General features: G+C 33.7%; 1 protein-coding gene across 2 annotated transcripts in view; it reads right to left on the bottom strand.

Moving 5' to 3' along the window:
• The window catches only part of ANGPT1 (angiopoietin 1), a 327,983-nt gene that overhangs the window by 73,916 nt on the left and 234,058 nt on the right, over nt 1-20,009 (bottom strand). For both annotated transcript variants that reach the window (XM_074201075.1, XM_074201074.1), the window contains exon 5: nt 13,285-13,412. In XM_074201075.1, coding sequence (XP_074057176.1) covers nt 13,285-13,412 — 128 coding nt within the window. The remainder of the gene's footprint in view (nt 1-13,284; nt 13,413-20,009) is intronic.

A 20,009-nucleotide genomic window follows, 5' to 3' on the forward strand; every position in this document is an offset into this window, starting at 1 on the left:
TTAGAGAGGGTACTTGACCACAGGCAAAGGAGTGAAGTAGTGGCAAAATGGGGGTAGATCCTTCCCTCCCTCCTTGCTCCCTTCCTTCCTTCCTCCCTCCCTCTTCCTTCTCTAAATTCCTTTCTTAGGTCACTCTCCTTTATTTAACCTATGTTTTAGAAAAACTGGATTTTTCCCCAATCACAGCCTATACTCTCTGTACCACGCCCAAATTATTGTTATGAAATATGCAGTCACTTGAGAATACAGATAGATAGATGGATTGATGACAAATATCTTAACTTCAAAGTGTATTTGAAGTTTCTTATCAAGAACTCCATTAAAAATTCAGAGGAACAAAAGGGATATTTTGGTTTTGTGCTTAACTTTTTAAATAACTGAAAACTCAAGGCTAGCTTCCTATTTCAAAACAGATGTAATTTTTCTAAAAATAGCTATAGATGCAGGGATGGAATTGGATGCTGCCAGTGCATATGTCTTTGAAATTCAGTTTCTAGTTGGATTGATATATTCAGCTGATGCACTTTATTTACATGAGAGCAACCTTACTGCCATAAAACTTTATGGCATTAGAAAATTAGTCTAGTTTATCTCTAACATTCATTGAATTTTTGTATTTTAACATCTTTGTTCACACCAATTGTTCAGTTTTGAATGTTCTCTCTCTTAGACTGATCCCACCTGTCTAAATTCTTCTTATCCTTCAGAGACTTTCTGAAGTACTTCCTAATTAAATTTTCATTGACCACTATATAACTGTGAATTTTTTGCTCCTTCTCTGAATTCTTATAACCATTTGTTTATATGATTCATATAACACATTTCATATTGCTTCTAGTTCTTGGTATATAGTAAGCACCCAAAAAAAGATGTTCATTCATTCATTTATTCTACTAATTTAGTTCATATTTTTATTATAAGTTACTTGGAGACAGTTACCATCTCTAACTTTTTTTGTATTCCATAAAGTATATTTATTGCACATAGAAATAAAGGTTTGAATGAGTAAAATAATAAATATTTTTGAATAAGTAAAAAAGGATCCCAAAATGCACATATACAATTTTAGTGGTTAAAACTTGATTCATTGAGATAGAATTACCAATCAGTTTATAACTATAGTTTATTTGTATATATATCATATTTTCCTGATGTTTTTTTCCTTAAGAATCTTAAGCCCCCTAACCTATTACAAATGCCTTTTTACAAACTTCAAATATAAAAATATTCTGTCAAGAGGAGAAGTCTTTTCCCACCAGTCTAGTTGATTTAATCACAGAGATGAAGCAAATATGTTATAGAGTTTAGAAGATATTAAGGATGTTAATGTGTTAAATGAAATGCTAATGGATGTCTAGGTTTTGTTACCTTTTTGCAAAGTGCTAATGATGATGAAATTGCAGTTGCAATTTGACTGAAGATTGACTCTAAATCTAGTGATCTTTTAAAATCTAATTTCATCACCTCAGAATACAGTCTGACCTGAAGTAGCTTCAAGGAGTATGATACTCTGCTAGCAGAGAAAAGAACTAACTATTTAAGAGAGAAGTAGCCCTAGTTGTCTAAAGTAGAACCACCAATAAAAATAGGTCTAAAGACCCAAAAAGAGCCATTTGCCCAGCAGAGATGATTCCCAAAGTAACAATGTGTAGTTGTGTAAAAAAAGGAAAAGATGCTATGGACATAAGTAGTTTTGGTGATATGTTTTCTATGTATATTTCTCATTATAGATGTACTGAAATTGTACTCATTCTTCCCACCAATTTTGTGCCATCTTAGGAACTGTTTTTACTTTAACATAGCTGTCTCTACTAGAGAAGTATGAAAATATATGCATTTATAGACAAAACATGAACGTTAATTTTAGTAAAAAATAACTCAGGATATACTTTAAACCCTGTTAGATAGTAGTAGCCCTTTTGGAAAACCAACCACAGAGTTCACTTACAATTATAGCTATATATTGGGAAGTAGAATCCAAAAAGGAGCTTACAGTAGATATTATCATTTAGAACATGTAAAATATACTTTTGTGCATCTGTAATATGACTTAATTTTCCAAGTTTATGATGTGTTTAGCTTATGCACTTTTAATATTTACAATGTGCTTGACCCATTTGATATGCATACATCTTATATTATGCATTTATGGTATTTATTGAGCACTAGATTTGTGCAGACCATGGGTAAATAAAGTCAAAAGAATTTTGAGTATATCAATATAGATTGGCAAGGCTGTTAAAAATTAATAGAATCACAGAATATGAAGGAATGCTAATAGACATCTAATCCAAATCATGTCATAAATAATCCAGGTATAGGTATCTAACTTCCATTTGAAGAATTCCATAAACTATAACTCCAATCCACTGAAAATAGGCCATTCCAGTTTTGGAAAGTTCTAATAACTTGGAAAGTTCTGCATAAAAGCTGAGTCTTTATAACACCTCCCTATTGATCCTAGTTCTTCCCTTTGAGATCAAGCAGAATAAATTTAATCTATATCAGCTCTTCAAAGCCCTGCAGGTGCTTTCTTGAACTCTACCACATATATATTCCTAAACTAGTTCCCTCTTTTCCAGGCTACATAATTCTAGTTAGCCCAACCTTTCTTCCTAGTATGAGATTGAGGTCTCAAATCATCCCAGTCTACTTCTTCTCTAGCTCATCAGTGCCCTTCCTTAAAAGTTGCACTCAGAATTGAGCATTATATTTCAGATGTGGCCTAAAAGTAGCAAAATATGGGACTCTAATCTGGTTTATCCTGGTCACTATGCCTCTTTTTTTTCAGTATGAGATCTCATTAGCTTAGGGAACTACAATACTATATTGACTCAATGAGCCTGAAATTTATCAAAGCCCCAAGATTTCGGAGTGGATAGTTAAGATTTGTTTGGTTCAAGTGAAGGTGACACAAGCTGAGGAAAAGTGTGCTGGAAAGAATGTGCAGTGCTTTATATTTGTTTTTATTTATTTATTTTTTATTTTGGGAGGAGGTGTCAGTGAGCTTAATTAGTCTGCTTAAACAAAGGGCCCATGGAGGGGAATGGTTTGAGGTAATATGGGAATGAGATATTAAATTAAGCGAGCCCTTGAAAATCAGGACAAAAATTTTGGACTTTATTTTGAAGGAAATTAGGAGTCATTTTAAGTTATTAGGCAGGATAATAACATGATTAAAATAGCCTTTTAAGAAGATTTATCTGGAGGCAGATTATAATGCAGAAGAGAGGCAGGAGAGACTTGAGTCAAGGAAGTTGATGAGGAAATTGTTGTAATAATCCAGTTAAGAATTCATAGACATGGGCAGTAGTAGTAGTAGTAGTAGTAGTAGAAATTAAAAGGGACAAATAAGAGCTTTTAAAAAGCAGAAATCAATAGCACTGGTTGTTGACTAGATAGAGATGACTAAGTAAAGGTAAGAAGTGGAGCCTAAGCAAACAGGAGAATTGTTAAAAATAGGAAAATAATCATGATTACAGAAATGATCAAGTTTCATCTAGACATGTTGACTTTGTGGTGAAGGCAGGACATTCCAAGGGAAATGTCCAGTAGAGTATTAAAGATACACTACCATTTATAGAAATAGAGTTGAATTTCAGAGTTGGGAGATCATATCAAGCAAATCTTAAAGTTTGAGCCATACATATAGACACACACACACACACACACACACACACACACACACACCCACATACACACACCTTCACACACAAAATTCCCATAAGAACATACTTTAGGAGTGAAGATCTAGATTTGGCTATCAACTTCCAAAGTGTTGTCAAATGTCATAGATAGGTAAATAGGGAAGCCCAACTATGATATTTTAGGCAAGAATGTCTCACCTGATTCTGACAGAAATGGTGGGATTATTAATTATGGAAAGAATTATTTCAGAAGTTTAGTCAAGAAGAAGTCTAAAGGTTTGTCAGGCAACTAATATATTAAATGCCATTAAATGTCAGGAACTGTGTTCTTAGGTATAGAAAGAAAGGCAAAAATAAAAGAACCTCTGCTCCATTCACCCCAGTAGTTCCTGCTCTGAAAAAACTCAAATTCTAATAGGGAATACAATATGTGAACAACTATATTTATAAATAAACTGGTAGAATATTCTCAGAGGAAAGACACCAATATTAGGGATGATTGAGGAAGGTTTTCTGCAAAAGGTAAAGAAAATGGCAAGAAGATGAAGATCATTCCTTTGAAAAGTTTGTGAAAGAGAAAAATCCTAAATAGCATTTGGGGGCAGCAAGATCTTTCTTGGGTTCTAGACAGAGGAAACCTGACTATACTCTTGTGATATAGTTGAACTTCTTTTCTTTCACATTTTATTGTGGGTTGACTCTCTTCCAGCATGAGGTTAGATTTTCCATGTTTTTCCATCCCTCTATCTTGGGGACTTTGTGATTTCAACATACTTTGCCAAACTGCTTTATAAGTAGTGAGTTATAAGTTATTTCCTACAAGAAAGAGTTAACTATTTACAAGTGATTCTTGCCCAGACTAAGTGGAGTAAAATGAATTGTGATGTTATTATTTAATATCTGGAAACCATGTTGCTTTGGGTTCAAAGTATCAGAAAATCAGGAAATTTAAAAACTGAAAGGGACATGAAAGATTATTTATTCCAAACCCTGCATTTTACTGAATGTTCTTTTTTTTTGTCATTCAGAAATAGAAGAGCAAAATTCTTTTGGCAGCATTTGTAGCAGCCTGTAAAATGTAAAAAAATACTCTTAAGAGTTCCAGTTTAGGTAAAAGGGATCCATAGGATTATAGGATTACAGGCCTGGAAGAAAACCTAGTCTAACTCTTTCATTTTTCAGATTTTATGGTCCATGTGAATTTTAGTGTGAGATGGTAGAGATCTTATCAATGCCAAACCTCTTACTATACAGATGAGGAAATTGAGGTCCAGAAATTTCAGCTGCCCAAGGTCACATAGCTAATAAATAGCAGACTGAGGATGAGGCTACTGAGCTTCAGAAAGATTAATCACTTGTCTAAGGCATCCCAACTACTAAACAGCAGAGAGCAGAACCAAGTGTCTCAATTCCCAAGCTACTCTTCTTTTTATTGTATTACAGCTTTCTCTATTATTTGATGTTAACACATTTTGTTTAAACTCTTCTGCCAAATTCAATTCATTCTTTTTTTTTTAGTTGGTGGATGATCTTGAGAGATTGAACTCATTTCTCTTCACTGAATACAGTTCCAGATAGTTTCCTCTCCCTCCTACCAAAAGAGCTTCTGTGTATCACAATAAGAGAGAGGTCCAGTCAATAAACATTTATTAAGTTTTATGTACCAGACACTCTGTTAAGTGTTGGAGATATAAAGAAAGGCATAAATACAGTACCTGCCTTCATGGAGCTCCACATTCTAATGGATCATAGAATAATAACTCGGAAAAAAAGTAGAGCAATATTAGCACTGATGAAATTTGAACCATAGCTAGTCTTCAAAGCTCTTCAAAATTTAAATGAATGAAGATGAAGACGTTAGCAAACATTTCCCGGACTATACAAAAATCCTTTTTTTGATTAGATTTATAAGTTAATATAAGTGACAGGTACCTTATATACAGTTTTAGTTAAAAATATGCTGTATTCTAGCTTCAAGTTTTCCACCACACATCCCAGGATATAAATTCTAATTGTATATATTCTTCATTCATATGTATGCTTTAGAAAGTTTTAGAAATTAGTTTGAGTGCCCAGTTTATAGGGCTCTCCAAAGCTCATCTCTAAATTATTTTGAAAGATTATATTCCTAATTGTTGTTTAGTTGTTTCATTTTGAGCAGATTCTGTCTCTCTTCTACTCTTTTTATCATTATCTCTTTCTGTGTGTCCCTGTCTCTGTATCTGTTTGTCTCTCTTTCACCTTAAAATGAAGAATCAAATAATCCATAGCTTCTATGGTTCTACAGAGCTTAAGCATCTGTGTGGTTCCCTGTCTAGGAAAAGGTCCAGGCAATGGTGCTGGATTAAAATATTTAGTTTTTTTTAAATCATTGTCTTAGAGTTTAGAATGAGGATTTTATAATGGTTTTCTACAACTTTTCTATTCAGACTAGGAAGAAGAAAGAAGCCTCAAGACATGAGACAGAGCAAGACCTAGAAAATAAGACATTTCCTCTGAACCTCAGTGGGATTCACCAAAGGCTATTCCAAGTAAAGGTCTTAGATAAGATCTTGAGGTAATCAACTACTTACAAATTTAATATATAAAGAGGATAGGGAAAATTAGCACTTTTAAGTAGATTTGCACTAAGGTCAGAAGTACAGACCCTTCTAAGCCTCTAAGAATCAAAATAGCTTGAGGCCATCCACTGCCAAAGTTCTTTGAAACCCAGAGCAATTTTATAATAAGTATAGTCCTAGGAATTTATGATTCTGAAGAAAAAGAGACAGGATCAGATTTTAACAAAGCTAGTGATACTTCAGTTGCTTAGAGAAAAGAAAAGAAAAAAAGGAGAATAAAAAAAAAGTTAAAAAAGGAAAGGAGAGGAGAGTGAGGGAGAGTAAGGGAGGGGAGGGACGAAGGAGGGGAAGAGAAAGGAGAGTGGCAGGAAGGGAAAGTAAAGGAAGCCATTTAGCACCAGAAGTAGCCAGGGAGGAGGAGAACTGGTTGAATATTTACTTTGTTTTGATATTGTCTTAAATAAGCATCTTATATACAATATATTTTCTTTCTTTTTTTATTTTGCAAGGCAATGGGGTTAAGTGATTTGCCCAAGATCACATGGCTAGGTAATTATTAAGTGTCTGAGGTCGGATTTGAACTCAGGTTCTCCTGACTCCAGGGCCAGTGCTCTACCCACTGCGGCACCTATAAAATGTATTTATTATTATTCATGCAGATATTTTAGTAAAAATAATTATAGGCAGTATAATTTCATTTTAAAAAGTTCTGGATTTGGAGTCAAAGAGTTTGGATTTAAAACCACTTCCATGACAATTTAAAGAATACTGACATTTTCAAACACACAAACACACACACACACACACACACACACACACACACTTATAAAACAGTCTGATCTTAATGAGTGCCTTATAATTAGACTTTAATCTTTTCTTTATTATTTCTTCTGGATCTTTTATATGGAATTTTCCATTGAGTTCTGGGATTGTTGTTGTTGTTGTTGTCATTATTGTTTTTGTTAAAAATGCCTGAATGTCAAATATGTCAAATATCCATTTTTTCATTCAGGATAGCGCTCAGTTTTACTGAGTAAATTATTCTTGCATGCAACCCCAGCTCTTTAGCTTTTTGAAATATCATGGTGAAATCATCATCACTGTTTTTTAGAGTAGAAGCTGCTAGGTCAAGTGAAATTATGACTGCACTTCTGTGGTTTTTAAATTGCTTTTTCAAGGGGGCGGCTAGGTGGCGCAGTGGATAGAGCACTGGCCTTGGAGTCAGGAATGCCTGGGTTCAAATCCGACCTCAGACACTTAATAATTACCTAGCCCTGTGGCCTTGGGCAAGCCACTTAACCCCATTACCTCGAAAAAATTCTTAAATTGCCGTTTCTGTTGTTGCTTGCAGTATTTCTCTTAACCATGGAGTTTTAAAACTTGGCTGTAACATTCCTATAAATTTCTCTCCTGGTATCTCTTACAGGTGGTGAACAGTAGGTTTTTTTTTTCTATTTCTACTTTATCTTCTTTTTCTAGAATTTATGGGAAATTTTACTTAATAATTTCTTGTAACGTATCTATTGCTTACTAACTGTATGATGGTGAGCACATCATATAACTTCTCTGACCTTCAGGATATTCCCCTGAAATTTAGCATGGGGGGGCAGGATAAACCTTAAATTTCTTTCTAGCATTTAAGAAAAAGATGTCATGGAGTATCTTTACAATTATAGTCTATTGAAAAGATTTGAATTATTGACCTTTGCTACTTAAACTCCCATTTTAAAAAATCTTTTTAAAAAGCACTCTGGTTCAGAAAACTGAATCAATAAATACAATAAATTACCTACTATGTGCTAGGCAATGTACTTAATGTAATGTAGAACAAGTCTGGGTTTGGGTTGAAGATTTTCAATAAACTCAAAGCAAACCTAATATAACAGGTTCCCCATCTACCAGAAGGGATCATGCCAGAGAATGCAAACCCCATAATTGATAGTCACTCCAGCTCTCAAATTATGATCCCTCTATTTTTGTCTGTTTCTGTAAGATTTTATATGTTGCAATTCTAGTTTTATTGATGACTTTTAGAGTTTAAATTGGAATGTTAGTCACACAGAACTTCAATTCCCTAATTTTCCTTATTCAAAAAAAATTTTTTTTAACCATATAGCAAAAGCTACTTTGCTGTTTCTAGTGAGAAAAGAAATGAATCTTTGGTTAACTGTTGAGGAAAAGTTCAGGGGGAAAATGGTGGGTTTTGTTGGAAGGAGAATTTGAGACATGAAAAGACTTAAAAGATTCATTTGCCAGTATTGTGTGGTTTACACTCTCTGGCATGATCCCTTACTAGTGGATACGGAATCTACTACATGAGGTGTGCTGTTGAGTTTATTGAAAATCTGACTCTGACTTAACTCTATCCAGAAAAAGATTGAACTGGCTCATATCCCAGGCAAGGTCAAAGCTTTTAACCATTAAACACCTTTTAACATAATATGAGGATTGAAATTCAAACAATGAAAATGAAATTTGATTTGCCTCGTTTTCATGCTTTTATACTTTTCTGAAGAAGATGAATAATGATGCTCAGGGATGCTAATTGTTTTTCCATAACTTCAAAATGAAAAGATTCAACATATCAGTTATATCCCTCTTCCAAGAATTAGAGGAATTATTAGTTCTAAAATATTTTTAAATAAGAAGTAGAGTTTGGGGAACAATTTGACTTTTTTATAGGTGAAAATATGTTGGCTACAAGTCAAGTTATGAAATGAAAGGAAAATTCATACTTCCTGCAATAATGCTTAGAAAAGTATCTAGTGCAAAATAGCCACAAGTTAATAACTTAAATGTGAAAAGACTCAAAATGCCCAATGTGTAATTATTTCAATTGTTTAAAATATGAATGTCATTAATTCTCCTCATCAGTATTTTGGAATAATACTTTTCTCCTCAATTTTAATTTGAATATTTGAGTTTTACAGATATTTTTCAATGATAAAGCAATACAAGTTTTTAAAAAGCTATAATAAATTAGGTTTTGTTATTCTTGCAACTCTAGTGCAACCTACAAGATTTGATCATTTTTGGATGATCTTCCCTGCCCTCTAACCAGTGTTTCATCTATGGCACCAATTTACCAATGTATTGTATTTATCTGACTGAACCAGATTTATATTACCAGATTGAGGTGAGGGTAGAAGGTAGGCATGGTGTACATTATTGATTCCTGTATGAAATCATGCAAATATCCTTTTTCCTAAAATCTTTTTAATGGATATTAATGTTGCAATATTCTAAAATTTTTACCATGTCAACTACTAATATCAGACTTGTTCCCTGGACAATAAAGGCATGAATAAGAAAATATTTTTGGTGGATCTTCAATTAATACTACTGCCAAGTAAATGAATGGGGGGGGCTTAACACAACTTAACTTTTATAGTACCATGACTCATAATGACTTTTTGAAACTTACTGGCTCTAAACAGTTTTCAAATTAGGGATAAAAATAATCAAGATTGTAGATGTGGAGCTGGAGGATGCTTTAGGTATCATGTTGTCCAAATTCCTCCCTTCATAGATGAGATAACTTGGGCCAGTTGAAATAGCGTGATTTGCCCAAATTCATATAGGTAGTGAGTAACAGTTACTATTAGAATCTATATGCTGAATTCCAAACTTGCTTCTCTTTTTACCAGATTATATAGCCTCCCTTCAGCAAATTCATATCTATCAAAGGAGAGATGTCTTTAAAAGAATTATTATATAATAATCCAAACTTTAAAGGGATTATTATATAATAAGCTAGAGAAAAGCATTCAATGTCTCAATGTTCCATCTTTCTTACTATAATTTCTCTTCTGCTCACTCTGCTCAGCATTATTCATAAAAATCAACCTTTCACCAAAGTCTCCCCAAACTTCCCTCTACTGCCTTCCTAAACTTCCCTCTGCCTACTTTATCTTTTTTTTTTAGGTTTTTGCAAGGCAAATGGGTTTAAGTGGCTTGCCCAAGGCCACACAGCTAGGTAATTAGGAAGTGTCTGAGGCCGGATTTGAACTCAGGTACTCCTGGCTCCAGGGCCAGTGATCCATCCACTGTGCCACCTAGCCGCCCCTGCCTACTTTATCTTCTGGATAAACTATGCCTTAGGACAATCTCCCATGATTATGGCTAGCTCCTTACTAGATTTTGTTGTGGATATGCCACTGTAATAAACTGAATAAATGTTACACCTTAAGAGGGAGTTTGATGTGATCATATCTAGGGAATGTAGGAAATGGGCAAATTAAAACTAAATGAACTAATTTTTCTAATTCATATCTGCTGTTAGCTAGTTGTTTGCTTCTAATTGGGCAAGTTGTCTTAACTTTCCCATTGGCAAAAGGGGAAGCTTGTATGATTTAATATTTAAATGAGAACTGTTCATGGCCTAGATCCAACACTCTCCAATGACTAACTATCCTTAGACAATAAATATTTAATTATTTGTATATTTTATATATGTATATATATATATATATATAATACATATTGTCTCTCTCAATAGAATCTAATTCCCTGAGGGCAGGAACAACTTCATTTTTTTGTCTTTGTATTCCTAGTTTGTCACATAGTAGACGCTTAATAAATGTTTGTTATTGAACTAGACTAGGAATGAGGACTATTTGGGCTCTAATTTGACCTCTAAGACAGCACTTTATCTATATATTGTGATAGTACATTTATATCCTGGCTATCTTATAATGTTGTTGGACTTTTTAATGGGAATTATAATAACAAGACTACCTCTCTCAAAATATCAAATAAGATCCACAAAGTACTATATAAACATTAACTAATCATCATCATCATCATCATTATCACTATTCCCTTCTAGCTCGAATATTCTTTGATTTTATGGTTTAATTTGAGGATTAACAAACAGTCCTTACATAACACCTCCCTACTGTTTTCTTTCTATTCTCCTCAAGTACTTTTGCTATAACCTTCCCACTTCAAGGATTTGGGACTTCATCAGTATAGACACCTTGACTACTTCAGATCATAGGATTTCTTGTGTTTTAGTCTTGGGAGTGCCTAGCTAGGACTTAAAAACAAAATAAAACAAAAAAATGCAAAAGCTAAACTATTGAAGAGTCTCTTTGAATTTAGCTCAGTTCCTCAATTTGACACATCATCTTTCAGGGGACTTGGATTCCAAGTCTTTCCAGTTCAGACACAGGGATCAGGAATTGCCATAATTTGCATTCCTTTTGCTTTCAAGGATTCAAAGTTACCTCAAAGGCCTGTTGAGGAAATGGCTAAGGCTTGCATGGTCTCAGTAATGGCTGAAATTCTCACCCTATTTCTCTTAGATTAAAGAATTAATTGTCTTCTTTAAATGAAAATTATATCTGAAAGATATAGGAAAAAACATTTCATTATTAATTTCTTATCTTGAATTCATTTATTAGTTCTACATGTCTTGCTTAATTTCTTAATGCTAGATTCTCTACTAAAAGAGAACATGTCTTAGTATATCACAGAAAAAGACCTTGGATTTTTACTTACTCTGGAAAACACCAGCACTACCAAACTGGAAAAGCTTTGGTTGTTGGCAGAGGGATAAATTGTGGATAAATTCACTAAGGATCTGCCTAATTTGATTCACCAGGAAACTAGTGCTAGTGTTTTGGATGAGTGAGTGAGTGAGTGTGTGTGTGTGTGTGTGTGTGTGTGTGTGAAGGGTATGGGTATGTGTTTTAGTTTGTGGTCTTAACAAGTAAAAGAAAAAAACAAAAAACTAAGGCTTATGTTGGGGCTGGGAAGGCAATGGAAGGTGGAATAGGGAATTCAATCTGTATTGGTGAGCAAAGTACTAAAATGAAATCATAGAATCTTTAAAGAATTGAAGTATTTATTGAAGTAAGTGAATATTAAGGAAAGAGTAATAGATTTGGAATAATAGAATCTGAGTTCAAATCTTGATTCAGTCATTTACTACTTACATGATTAATGGGGAAAGTCCCTTAAAATCTATGGGTCTTGATTTTTTTTAATCTGGAAAATGAAAATACTAGATGGGCTGGCCTCTAACTTAGTTAAAAAATTAGGGTCCTATAACCTGGAAAAACAGGAGAAGGAAGTTTAGATGAGGATATTGAATCTAGATGGGAATGGAGGGACAAGGGTAAAGAAGAGAGAGACCCATCAGGAACACCAGTCCTGGAGAATGATTAATAAGTAAAGGATCTTGAACAAGATGAAAGAGAGTGGGGGGGGGGGAAGGTGACTGAATAGAATGAACAATTCCTTTCACACTTCCCTTTAAAAAAAGTTCAGAAAAGGATGGAACAGTACATAAAACCTTTCATCAATTCATGGTTTATCCCAAGATCTGTTCTGCTATAATACTGATTCTATGACATAATATAGTAGTATGTGGGGGATGGGGACAGGGGAGAAGACTAGACTGCTTTAAGACATCTGGGTTCTAATCTGATTTCCATCACCAGTTCACTGTATGACCTTGGCCAAGTCATTGAAACCCTGGTTGTCTTTTTCTGATATGTGAAATAAGAGGGTTGGTCTCAATGATTTCTAAAATCCCTTTTCAGCTCTCAGAGGGATTCTCAGATTCTCTGTGAATCCATTTTTTTGACCCAGTTTTAGAAAAATATGCAAAGGAAATTGTCAGATTAAATAAAACAAGAATACTTCTTTTTCCCACCCATTCTAAGCCCCCCTCCAGGAGTAGTTGTTCTGCCAAATTGATGCTCCATCTCTAATAGGAAATGGAATGGTATTTGGGGTTTGGGGGGGACATCTGGCCCCCTAGAAATATTATCCTCTCTCAACCCCTCCTGTGTGTGGCTTTTCATAACCTTGACCAGGAATGCTGGGGCTAGTTCTCTACTCCCAGTTCACCCTAGGAGTGAGCACAGAGCAAGAGGAAATATTGAAGCTGCCCTGAGGGGTGGGCTCTGCATGCCCCTCTATGACTCAGGGAGGAACACAGACTCTCTGGGGACAACCCAGCTCACTGATACACTTTCATTTTAGTGAGTTCACAGATTAATCACAACTTCCCTTCCTCAGTTCAGAGTTCTAGTTCAAAACTTGTAAACAAACACTTCAGCTTTTACCTTTTTGGGTTCTGGCACGTTATTAATATAAACAGTGTAGATTCCACTTTTATTAAAACCAGCTTGATACACATCTGCACAGTCTCTAAATGGTTTGTCCTCCTCTCTTTTTGCACTCTTAAGTAAAACTGCAAAGAAAGAAATACGATATTAACAGGACAATTAGTATCCAAAAAGGACTTTATACATAATATTAAAAAATTTAATGTTTTCAATATATCTGACAATCAAAGTCTACTGTGCTTAAAACAATAACAATAGCAATAATAACAGCATGATGGCATAAGAAGCTTTTTAAAGCAACTTCCAAGATTAACAAGCTGGCCAAAGTATTAAAAGCACATTTCTAAGTCTTAAATGTTTCCTTTGATTTGATTCTCTGCAGTCTTTTTACATTATAGCAAGTGATTGTTGGGACCTAATAAAGTGAGATAGAGAACCTTCAAATCTTCAGTCCTGAGAACTTCTGTGGCCCCAGTTCCCTGGTTTGCCCTCATACTAAGGCATGTTATGAAATGCCACAAACCAATACACCACAGCAGAGAATGATTTGTGCAGAACTGATGTGTAACGGGAACAGAGGATCATCCTTGAATTATGTCTAATATGAGGGAACCAGCCTACAGAATACTGAATGAAGTTCATGGGTTACAAAGAAAAAAAAACTACTGTGATCTACATTATACTAGAGGAAAACAACTTAAATTCAGATACAGAAATACAAAATACAAATAAATTAAATATAAGGTAACCAGGGTGGGGTGGGAGGATGAGGGTTATTAACATTTGAGTAAATCAAAAATAGACCTTTTCTAGGAGGTAAAACTTGAGTTGAATCTTGAATGAAAGCAGAGATTCCAATGGATGGAGAGCTGAAAATAGAGAGGATTCTAGGAAGGGATGTCAGTGGGCAAAAGTATGGGGGGGGGGGGGAACACATCATGTGTTGGAGGAAGCAAATAGGTCAGTTTAACTGGAACACAGATAAAAGTGAAAATAGTCTGGAAAGAAGGAAGAAAATCAGATTGGTGAAGGATTTAAATGTCAAATAGGAAATTTAAGGACATCATAGATAGACAGACACCTTGAGTGTTATATTCCTGAGAATCAGCAAATGGAAAGATGACTGGACTGACAGGAATGATTTGGACTTGAATCTTATCTCCAACACATACTAGCTATAGACCATAGATCACTCAATTCCTCTGGGATATAATTTCTTCCTTTATAAGATGGAGATTATAGATAGCATGTATATCACAGAGTTATTTTAAGGATTGATTTACAATCCTAAAACCATTCTATAAATTCCAATTATTCTTATTACTAGTAGTATAGTAGTTGTTCATGACAATTAATTTTGGGGAAGAGAAACTATGAAGGTTTTATTTTTTTAAATGATATGGACAAGAATTATGCCAGGAAAACTATTCTGGGACATGAAATGTTTGCCCTTTGAAGTATTTAGGGGAAGAATATTGCAGAGATAGAATTATTTATTCATATAAAAAGTTCTTTTTAAAAATCTTATTTCCTCTAATAATGATACAAATATGTGCATAAACATACATAACATAAAGCACTTTGGGTATGACAATAGGAAAGTGCAAAACAAACTCATGCAATCATTTTTCTGTTACCTGTCTTTCCACTATCAAATTTTTTCCAAAGGTTTTCACATAACCTTTTAAAATAATATTCTATGAAATCAGGTTTTTTAAAAAGTCACTTAAAGTCTGAGTAATACCTTTGCAATTTGTTTTTGAAAATCTGGGTTCAAGTCCTGGCCCTGACTTTATCAAAGTCAATTCATATCTTTGAACTTCACCTTCCTAATGTCTAACATGTGGGGACTATACATAAACAAAATGACCAGAAAGACCCACCATAGCTTTAAATTATGACCCTATCATCTTATGAACTAATCTCTTAAACAAAACCAAAATTTCACTCTCCTGTGTATTGAAAAACATGAGCAGGAAGAAGAGAAAGAACATGGAAAGCCTAAAGTTTTAAGGCATCCAATATGGAAAGGAGCATTATTGAAATTATTAAATGAAATATCTCATATTAATAAAGTTGTTAATCATAGTAAAGGACCATTCAATGGACATCCCACTCTTATTTTTGATTGCTAAGCTAAAGGCATATTTCTTTAAAAATAAAAAAATTAGTAATCTACAAAGATATTTTACTATATGTGGGATTTTTGCTATCATTCGCTTGACTTTTTCAAACTCTGTTATGATTAAGAAACTGAAGCACTTGATTGTAAAGTCTGGCAAGCTAATAAATGCTTACGCTATTAAGTCATTTATAGCGTAATTGATTATAATTAGCATAACAAGAAAATTACAAGTCAACTTTTGAAAAGTAATTTCAAATGTTTTTAATAATCTAAAATTTTTTATTAGACTGTCTGAAATTTCAAAGCACATTATTTACCAGCTTATAAATCATCTAAATTAATATATTTCACATTTAAGGAATGCATAACTGCCTTAGATGAATATATTTACATTTCTCCTGACATTTTAAATTAAGATTCCAGAAAATAAAGGAATTGAGCATTGTAACTTTTCAAGTATGTGTCAGATATGTTGTGGTAACCTAAAAATGACACTGTGATACTAACTAATGCCATACTCATCTGCCATTTATGCTGCCAAATATGTCTGATTATGTTAACTGAATTAATAAAGCATTAAAATCAAACAAAAATAGAGGAAAGCTTCTAATACTTTGCCTAGAGATACCCTGTAGAGATTGAAAAATCACAAAGGAAAGACAGTATGAAGCATGCAAAACATATTGCTTAGAATTAGGAAGATGTGAGTTCAAATTCTGTTTCAGATACTTATTGCATATGTAACCCTTGACAAATCACTTCATCTCCATCAACATACTTCCTCATCTGTAAAGTGAGGATAATAATTAAACATAATAATTATGAAGATAAATAATAAAATGGGAATAATAATTTTAAAAACTTCAAGTGACTGTAAAGATTATTTGCAGTAATATATGTAAACTATTTTGTAAATCTTAAGGGACTATATCAATTTATAATTACATATAATTATATATATATATATATATATATATATATATATACACACACAAAAATGTGTATGTGTATATATACACTCTCAAATGTGATTTACCCAAAGTCAAAGGTAGTATATGTCAGAGAATGAATTTGAGCCTAGATAACATGGTATAGTAGATTAAGAACTGCTCTCAAAACAGGAAGAAATAAGTTCAAATCCTACCTTTGACATATTTTATATATATCTTGGAACTTCATTCTAAAGAAGGAGAAAACAATTAGGTAACTGGGACCATTACAATAGACATACAAAGCTGATGAAAGGTAATCTCAGCAGGGAAGGAGCTAGCAGTTGAAGGAACCAAGTAAGCTTCTCACAAAGGTACTACTTGAGCTGAGCCATTAAGGAAGGCAGAAAAACAAAGAGACAAAGGTCAGTAGGTTTGAAGAATAGTCAAATCAAAAGGTACAGAGATGAGAAATGGAATGTAAACCTCAAGGAACTGTAAGTATGCCAATATACTTGGATCACAGACTGTGTGAAGAGGAACCATAAGAACATGGAAAAGAAAGATGAAGGTAGGTAATAAAGAACTTTAAATCCTTCAAGTAAGAGGAAGCCACTGGGGAGCACTGAACAATCATTTGACCTCTAATTCTAGGAGAATAAAAGCTGCAGGAAAGGTATAGGTTGCAATTTGCATAGATAGATGGGATTTCTTTGCCTGGGTATTCCTGATAACAAGGAAATCACAAGATAAGTTCCCATCCTGATTAATATTATTGAAGTATTGAGAAATTTGTTCTCTCATTAACCCCCCAAAAACTTTTGTCTCAGTTTAAAATCTTGTACTTGCAGGGGCGGCTAGGTGGTGCAGTGGATAGAGCATCGGCCCTAGAGTCACTTAATAATTACCTAGCTGTATGGCCTTGGGAAAGCCACTTAACCCCATTGCCTTGCAAAAACCAAAAAGAAAAATCTTGCACTTATTGACGGATTAAGTAAAATAATCTTTCAAGTAATTATATGTCCGAAGATAATGAAAGAAATTACAAATAAATGATTCAGGTAATATCTTCATGAATTTCTGTGTTATCCTGCAGTTCACCCATATATTTAAATTGTTATATATTTACTCTAAAACATGTTTTCTAAATCATGCATGCATAACAATATTGAAAAAATAGTTTATTTTATGGAGTTATAGGACCATGACAGATGTGGAGATGAAAGGAAATTCAGAAGTCATCTAATCCAGTCACTTCATTTTATGGATGAGGAACCAGAGATCCAATGAAGTCATATGCTTTGCCCAAGGTCACTAACAGGGAATTTCATGAAAAATAAATATAAATCAGCATAAAATTATGACTAAAATTCATGAGCTTCTGGGGGAATAAGTTAAAATATGGAAATGTGACAACTTTAAGTCAAAGGAAATCAGGTTTCTCATGAAATATATATATATATATATATATATATATATATGTGTGTATATATATATATATATATATATATCATCCCTAATACCTAAGATAGTGCCTTATGCATAATAGCAGCTTAATAAATATTTGTTGAATTGAAGGTGCTATTTTTTTTATTCATACCCAATTTCCCCAAGGAAATATACTTCTCTGACTTATCTTCCTCTCTTGTCTTTCCTATCCAAGTGTTATAGCAACAGAGACAATGTCTCTTTCAAAGGTTCTTTTCATTAACAGGAGATATAACACAAGGGTAAAGAAAAAACTATATAAAGATAATAGAACAGAAAGACAGCTCATGGGGACAGATAGAACAACAGCTATGGAGTCAAGAGGACCTGAGTTCAAAGCCGACCTCAGATACTTAATACTGGCCTACTCACGTGACCTTGGGCAAGTCACTTAACCCCATTCCCTTGCAACCCCCCCCCCAATAAAAGAATGAAAGAAAGACAGCTCACAAATAATTCTTTATTAGTGCTGGATATATAAAGAAAGGTAAACAGCAGTTCCATATCTTAAAGAATTCACAGTGTGATAGAAGAAATAACAATCTAGAATTAGGGAGATCAGGAAGGGATTCCTGAATATGTGAAATTTGATCTGGGTCTTGAAGTACGGAAGGATTTAGGCTAAGACACACTAATAATGGAATAGAAAAGTGCTTTAGATTGTGATTGGCATTCAAGAGCAAATCAGGTCAAAAGAAAATATTACTCAACAGAGAAGGAAGAATATTGAAAGCAAAGGACAAGAGGGAAGTCAAGTAAATGTCTTCAGGCACAGCTGGTTTAGTCATTTTATAAGAACTGATTAGTTATTAAACCCACAATGTACATAAGCATAGTCTAAGAAGCGTACATAAAGTGAGGACAGAAGGACATAAAATATGTTTCTTTCCTATACAGAAAAAAATCTTTACAATTTATTCACCTAGTTATTTATGTCTACAAATGTTCCATATGGAAATGTAGTTTTTTCTTCATGGAAGAAGTAATCATTTATCATGTAAAACTCTAATGGTCTTCACCTTTGTGAACAAGACCCTAAATAGCCAAGGAGCAAGTTGTTACACTGGGAATCTGGATTCAGAATTCAATTCAACACTTTAAATTCAAAATGAAGAATTAGAAACATTTCTGTATCATAGAATAACCAAATTGGATATTTCCTCAGTAGCAATTCAGTTCAATCTATATTCCCAAAGGAACTTCATTATTACTAACAAATGATCATCCAATATTTGGATGCTTGAATAGTTCTAATTAGTGGAACCCATTGCTTTCCAAGGTAGCCTGTTTTCATTATATGCAATGCTATATTGGGAAATTTTTTTACAACAGTATGATTAAGTTTATCTCAATTTATATTCTTCTTAATCAAAGGTCATTGAATTATTTTTTATTGAACTCATCTATTGCCCCATTAATATTATCTGAACAGGGGTAATCAGAAATTTGCAAATGAAGTCCAAAAGTCAATGGTATGCAAATAGGATAAGACCTTTTGAAAGTCCTTCCATTTCTGAGTTTTAGTTTCTTTAATTGTAAGCAAGAGATTTGGAAATGAATGAGGTGAAGAGAAATCGCAAAAAACGAACTAAAGGAAATTATCTAAAAGATGTACGACACGAAGAGATGAACCAATTTATAGCAAGATAGCTAGATACTTAATGCTTGGATAGATAGATTCTGGACTATACTTAGTTATGGGAGCAAATGAAAGATCCAGGCAAAATACTCTAGGAAAATTTGAGATGGGAAACTGTACTTTCAGTGGGGGTCTCCAGGGTAATCTGCATGGAGGAGTTGGTAACTGAGGAGAGCTTTGATGGGTGGGAATTTTGAAAGGCAGAGAATGGAGGTGCATTCTCAATATAGAGTTTGAGGGCAGAATATTTGAAGAAAATCTATTCATATTCTCAACTCCATTCCACCAAAATAAAATTACTTTGGGGATGGGAGAATCTACTTTTTATGGGCATGTATACATGAATGTACAGATTCATATTTATAAATATTGATTTCTATATACCATACATACATACACACAAAAGGATATGTTTAATTATATACATGTGGATTTCCATTCCAAGCCTAAATACAATATAAGAACCTTGAGGATGGGGATTGTTTCTTTTTTTAAATTCCTGGTGCCTAAAACAATGTTTGGCATTCAAAGTTTACCGAGT

This window comes from Macrotis lagotis, chromosome X (assembly GCF_037893015.1).
Source record: "Macrotis lagotis isolate mMagLag1 chromosome X, bilby.v1.9.chrom.fasta, whole genome shotgun sequence".
NCBI lineage: Eukaryota > Metazoa > Chordata > Mammalia > Peramelemorphia > Peramelidae > Macrotis > Macrotis lagotis.